General features: G+C 42.7%; 1 protein-coding gene across 1 annotated transcript in view; it reads left to right on the forward strand.

The window, feature by feature from the left end:
* The window catches only part of IFNAR2 (interferon alpha and beta receptor subunit 2), a 19,752-nt gene extending 13,903 nt beyond the window's left edge, over positions 1-5,849 (forward strand). Inside the window, exons 7-9 of the mRNA XM_009282951.2 lie at positions 278-440; positions 887-1,005; positions 4,443-5,849. Coding sequence (XP_009281226.1) covers positions 278-440; positions 887-1,005; positions 4,443-5,132 — 972 coding nt within the window. The 3' untranslated portion in view covers positions 5,133-5,849. The remainder of the gene's footprint in view (positions 1-277; positions 441-886; positions 1,006-4,442) is intronic.
* The last annotated feature ends 1,194 nt before the right edge of the window (positions 5,850-7,043 follow it).

Below are 7,043 nucleotides of genomic sequence, written 5' to 3' on the forward strand. Positions count from 1 at the left end.
GCCCCCTCCCAGCCTCTTGTGCACCTCCAGCCTTCTCAGTCGGTAGAGCATGGGAAGCTGAAAAGTCCTTGGCTAGTGTAAGCATTGCTCAGCAACAACTAAAACGTGGGTGTGTTATCAACTTTGTTCTCCTCCTAAATCCAAAACACAGCCCTGTACCAGCTACTAGGAAGGAAATTAACTCTATCCCTGCTGAAACCAGGACAATGTTTTATCAGTGGCTGGGGATCTCTTTTTAGGCAAATAGCTAACTTTAAAACATTTTCTTCCATGGCAGAGGCCACGTAAGAAAACCACTGAAGAAGTTTTTAGTACTGTCATTGAAGAATTGTATCCAAATAGAAATTACTGTGTGTCTGTTATGCTCACTGCATCTCTAAACCAACGTTCCATCCCATCAGCCTGGAAATGTATAACTGCAGATTCTGTAGCTCAACAAGGTAACTGTGCTGTGGTGCAGGAATGGATTGTCAGACTTGGTTATGTGCAAGTGTTTTCTTTTTATGTAGCAAGATTTACAAGTCAATTAATCCTAAAAACAATAAGAGAGAAAGTACCTTCCGAGTGATAAACATTGTGGGGATTTATAAGTGAAATATAAAAAACCCATCTACTTTGGCGCTACAAATCTATTGTTAATCCTGTGAGCCATACAAATCTCCACTAAGTGCATAAATAGTTATCAAAGATGGTGTAATTTCTTTTTTAATTCCTGAATCTAATTTGAGATTTGGTCTTGTTTTGACTTTGGACCAGGTGACCTCCAGAGGTCCCTTCTAACCAAAATTATTCTGTGATTCTAAATAGCTGTTCTGAATGTGGAATTTGAGGTGTCGTCATTGGAAACTTCATTCGTGTATGTTTGTTTGTTTTTTTTCACTTGCAGATTATCATGCAATTGCAATCGTAGGTGCTATATGTGTTTCACTGCTGTTAGCCAGTGCTCTGAAGTGTATGCATGCAGGAGGTTATATTCTTCAAGACAAATCACTTCCACATAACTTGGTATGTAACAATTCTCGTATTTAACCTTCCTGGTTGGGAGGAGGAAGTTTACCAGCTGAAATTTCTAATCCTGTGCAATAGGTACAAGTTATATAAGCACATATAATTTTTTAATTTGCGGTTTACCTGTGTCAAAGATAGTCAATAGGCTTCTAAGTCTTGTCTGTTCTGCAGAGCAAATATTCAGTCTTTTTCAAAACCATTTCTTGCTACTTCCGTAACAAGTTACTAACAAAGGAAAGGAGGTGTGATCATCCCACCCTACTCAGCGCTTGTCAGGCCACACCTGGAGTACTGTGTCCAGTTCTGGTTCCCACGGCGCAAGAAAGATGCGGACAGACTGGAGAGGGTCCAGAGGAGGGCCACGAAGATGAGCAAAGGGCTGGAGAACCTGCCCTGTGAGGAAAGACTGAAGGAGTTAGGCCTTTTCTCCCTGGAGAAGAGAAGGCTCAGGGGGTACCTCATTACAGTATTCCGGTACTTAGAGTGGCTACAAACAGGACAGAGGCTCTCAAGACAAGGGGCAGTGGGTACAAGTTGCACCATGAGAGGTTCCATCTCGATACAAGAAAGAAATGTTTTACAGTGAGAGCAATGAATCACTGGAACAACCTCCCCAAGCGTGTGGTAGAGTCCCCATCACCGGAGGTTTTCAATATGTGATTGGGCAGGGTGCTAGGATAATCTCACTAGGCTCCCTCTCCCACGAAAGGTTAGACCAGATGGACTTTCGAGGTCCCTTCGGCTGTTCTATGATTCTATGAAGTTAGAGGGGGCAGGTAGCAGGTAGGGGGAGACACCCTCAAAGTAACTTCAAATCAACTCTTTATGGTACATAGAAGCAGGCTAGGTCCTACAGCAAAGCACCCAGCATAGGACAATTAACCCCTTGCCCTTTGAAAATTACCTTAAATGTAAACACTTCCTGCAGCAGACAAATTTCTTCTACTATCTGAGCCAGAACAATAACTCCAAAACAAAAAACCTACTCCAGTTCTTAGGTGAAGTGTACAGGGAGAAGACATGGTCTCCACCAAGAAGGATGCTCTGAAAACATTCAGGAGCAATGTGTATCCGTTGCTCCTTAGCAAAGCAGTTTCTGGCACATTTTGCCTCCATTATTTCACCCTGCAGCATTGTACTCCTCTCTAAGAGCAAACCAGTTACCCCTGTAATACTTTTCCATTTATTACACCAAAAATCAGAGCGTTCCCTGAAGATTTGAAGATAGTTTAGCCAGGTCCCTGGTTGCTGGAGTTTAAAGGCATTTTGAGATATTCTACAACTGAAAGCAAATATTTTAAACTCGCCTTCAAGGTCTTCATGTTCCCATAGGAAAGCAAGCTGAAAAGACAAAAGGTAGCTTTAAGACCCAGTTGGGTATGGGCGTATTGTTCCTGTAGTGATGCATAAAAATGGCCTAGAGTTGGGAGTTTTGGTCTCATTCTCCCCAAAAGATGGGCCAGTTATTTAGGCACATCTGGAGAAGAAAAGAGTCACTGTTGGTGCTCTAAGACTTTTTTTTCGAAAGCTATGCTTCACAGTTATTGTCCACAAAAGGCGTCAAGAACAGCACGTGAGAAGTGCTAGAAGTAAAAGTTCAGCAGCCTGGTAAGAGCAAGGTTTGGACGGTTGTTGGAAATGATCTCACACACAACAAAGAAGAACTTACTCTCAATTCACCTCAGCAAGGAGACAACAGACAGACCATCAAAGACCTTCGGTAGAGATGAGACACTGCTTTGAGGAAGCAGTCTTTAAAGCATGTTGTTTCTCAGGTTTCCTGAGTCTGCTTTGTAACATCAACAGTAGCTTCTCAGTCAGAGGAAAAATCCTCTTTCCTGAAGTCAGATACACCTTGCGGGTCCCCAACCTGCCAGTTTCACATGTATCTCATACTGTAGATTGGGATGCAGTTAGGTGCAGCTATGTCCCTGCTGGAAAAGTATCCTAGTTGTTCGTTCCAGAACTGTTACTAGCAAGTTCAGGATCACTTCTCTGGGTAGCCTGGTGTCTGTCTTCCTTGTCTTCCTCCTCCAGTCTCAGTAATGATTTATTACTGTATTCTGTTATAACCAGGGATTAGTGAAAAGGATGCCTGATAGTGGAAAACTTAGTAGGAAAAAAAGGATATTTATATGCAAGTTATCTCTGCCAGAATCTAGAGCTGGCATAGTATCTTAGAAACTAACTCCTGAACCAGGCTGTCATAATCTACCCAAATATTGGAGTTGAATGGAAACAAAAAGCAAAGGAAAAGGAAAGAGACAACATAGCTCTGGAAGAAAACTTACTCGGGGTGGGGGTAGGGGGGAGGATGGGCCCATACACCAGGCAAACAGTACCTGCATCACCTTCCAAATGCTAAGCTATTCTCAGCAGTCACATACAGCGATTGGCAAAAAAGTCCATGATTAAGGAAGAGTACTTAAGGAAGAAAGAAAGGTAATGGTAATATATCACTCAAATTGTTCCACCATTTTGAATAAAATAATCTTTCTTTGACTTCTTCTGCGATCAAGTGTCATGTTTTAGCGCTTGAGGAAGCCAGTCCCGAGTCAGCTAATGTTTTCATTTTAATAGAAGGAGAAGAGACTGAACTGGCAGTAAATTTCAAGCAAAACCAACAAGATTCCTGGAACTTGTTTCTATCCATCTTTGCTTGTTTGCTTTTTTTTTTATAGTCTCTGACTTCTTTTACATTTGATTCTGTGGGGTTTTTCAGCATAAATATTTTCCATTTTCTACAAACGTATCCAGAGCAGATTGGTCTCAACTTTTTCTAAGACTTTTTTCCTCATGTTTCTGACCTTTGCTATGTCGTTATCTTCATATCCCTAAGATTGCTGAACGTGACTTTGCCAAGTAGTGTCTAAGGTTAATTTTTTTATTGTCAACATTTCCCCCCAATGCTTCGAATATTCAATAATCCTCAGAAGTGCAGAGTAAAACTGAGAAAACAGGACTTAGGATGTTACATAGTTCATTGCTTCAAATGGTACATTTCTAAAGGCCATTGAAATTGATCATCCGTGTAAGGCTTCTGTTTTGCATGGTAACTGCAAGAGCTAGTAGCGAGTTGCAAGGCTCACCTCACGTTTAAGATGTATTTCTAAAATGAGCTTTTAGTCTTAGAAAGGTATCTCAAAAATTAGAATTCAAACATTTCATACCTGACACTGCTTGGCACTGGTGTCATTTCTTTGAGGCTGTCCAATGCTGTGTGCCTTGATTTGTAATGAAGGCTGTCATATTTACAGGAATGGAGAAGAGGGAACAGTCCTAGATGCCCTGAACTCTGCAGAAAAAGCCAAAAATGTGGCACAGAAGGAATCATTTGTTTGACAACCTCATGACCGGGGGTATTTTTTTCATATTTTTCTGTGCCTGTGTGCAAATTTGGCTGATTTTTGTTTTAATTCGCTTTGCTCTTTTAGGTGTTCATCAGGATGTTGGCCTATTCACCTTGGACATCGGAATCTGAAGACATAGCCTCTGTAGAGATCATTTACAAAGAGGTTAAAAAAAAGGCAAATGAATCCAGCAGTGGTGTCAGTGATGAAGATGACAGTGATGACAGTGACAGCAGTGCCATAAGTAATCATTACTACACAGGGCGTGATATCATAAGTAGAGTACCTCATTCCTCTGACACGCCAAATGTATTCGTGCAGTGCTCAACAGATAGCACATGTGACAACAGCGGCAGCCAGGCAAGTGAAAATCCAGACGCTGACCCAGAAGATTTTGAAGAGCATGAGACGGACGTTGAAGAAGACAAAGATGCGAGTAGTGAGTTACTTAATCCTTTCTCTGAGGTAAATTGTAACTATTCTTCTAGGCGAAGGAACAGTGCTTGCTTTACCATTAACTTGAAAAGTGTGCTGTTGGGAGCCCTCGAAGAGAATGTGGATGGTTCTGCAGCTCTTCTCTCTTCCCGGGAAGATGCAATTGACTGGCAGTGTACTCGTGCTTTTCAATCAAAACTCCTGGGTGACGCAGAAAGCGTGCAGAAACCACGTTGTCGTAACAGCTCTCATGAATGGCAAAATTCCTCTTGTTCTTCTGATGAAAGCGACTCATCAGTTTCAGATACGGACCAAAAAACTGAATACATAAGAAGATGAGTAAGTGAGAACCACTGTTATTTTATAATACACGAATTGATATTGTCCAGCTTTATTTCTGGACTTAACATACAGAAGATCTTGTCTTTTTCTTTCTTTAACATTCTGTGAGTATATGCCTGAACACTGAAAATACGCAACAGTCATTTTTAACGAATACTTCTCTCGTCTCTCCAGGTTGCTGCAGGTACAGTTCAGGCTGGATTCTCCACAGAGAAACAAAAATGACTGTTCAGATGCAGCAGAAAGAGTAGCTATTTCATGCCACGGTTTGATAAGGACTTACACCTTTCAGCTGTTAGAAAGTAAATCTTTTCTGTAACTCAAGTGAGAAGTTAGTTTGGGGTGCAGGGAGTTGTGAGTGGCTGGTCTCTCAACCAGACCGCTTTTTTAATTTGAAAGGACTCTGCTGTTGTTCTTTAGCTCTGTTGATGGATTACTCTGAAACCTGTTTTGCTGGATGGATTGCTGTATTCAAGTCAGTGAACTGATTTCTACGTCTCTGCAGAGAAAGCTGATCAAGTGAAATAATGGGGGAGGCAGAGAGAAGAATACTCAGCTTACAAAAGAGTTCTCCTTACTGTGAATCAAGGCATTAAATACACCTTTTCATATTTTTTTTATATAACGTCATGCATGTAGTATTGAATTCTACACTTTTAAAAAATTTTTTTATGACATGTAAACGTTACTGCAGTGTACAGTTATACTTTAACATTTGTGCTTCATAAAAAGAAAATTTTTCACATCCCTGTCTGAATTTTTACTGTGGCTCCTACATGCCTTTGAAAAGCTACATGAGTTAGCCTGCTAAGAATTTACTCCTTATGGGAAGGCTTTTAGGTACCGCAGAGCTGAAAAAACAACTTTTTTCACCTTGTGTTGATCTGCTTAGGTACTGCTTTTCTGCCCGCAAGCAGTTTTCTGGCCGCCATGGCTGGCAGTCGTTCTTTTGGTCAGGATAGCTGGGAGTAATTTCGAAGGTGCGTGACTTTTAAGAATAAGTAGGCGTAAGTACCCGACAGCTTGGATCTTGACAAGTTAATTATTTGCAGCTTTACGCATCCGTAGAATTAGCGGATGGAACTTCCGCTCGCAGTGACCCTGTGACACTCTGCTGTTTGTACAGTGCAGTTGGTGTGCACCTCTCCGCAGTGGTAGAAGCCGGGGGAATCGCTCGCACGTAAGCGCAGGCAGTGGGACTGCCCATCCCAGGGAAGGCCAAACCTGCCTCATAGCCTCATTTAATAACAGGAGGTGATAAGTGGGCTGGAAACAAATGTATTAAACCCCCACAAAGAACTGGTGTTTTCAGTTGGCAACAGTAATAGCTTGAGAAAGAACCCTTTTTACTCTGTGAATAATAAAACTGCTCCCCTGGCCCGCAAGTTTATGCTGGTTTTGATCAGGGACGCTGAATGTTGTGGTACAAGTAGTGGCATTGGCATCTTTGGTGCAGGCCGGATCCTGAAGTCAGGAGATAAACCTTACCTCAGGTAACGTTCGTATTGCCTGCAGTGGGAATTGCGCTCAAGATCAGGCTTGATGCTGTGCGTCATCTGACGTCTCTTTATGCATTATTTATTCATCCACTTTATGCTGACCTCCCATCTCCTGTCTTCCCGGCTGCCAGGCTGCGTGCTGAAAACGCTCTTTAGAGGTGATGAGCATCCAAGCAGCCAGGCATCACTGATATATTTTAAAACACAGCACCGATGAACAGCTTTCCAAACCTGTGGGGAGGTTCGGGTGCTGGGTATGCTCTTTCTGGAAAGGGGAACGCGGCCGTGGCGAACGTGGGGAGGCTTCGGAAAAGCTGGGGTGAGCCGACCGGGGCGCGGGTGATGTTCCCCCCGGCGCTCGGAGGCGGTCAGCCCCCTCGGCCGAGGGTGAAGCCCCGCAGCCCGGGGC

Source organism: Aptenodytes forsteri, unplaced genomic scaffold (genome assembly GCF_000699145.1).
Source record: "Aptenodytes forsteri isolate BGI_AS27 unplaced genomic scaffold, ASM69914v1 Scaffold2, whole genome shotgun sequence".
Taxonomy (NCBI): domain Eukaryota; kingdom Metazoa; phylum Chordata; class Aves; order Sphenisciformes; family Spheniscidae; genus Aptenodytes; species Aptenodytes forsteri.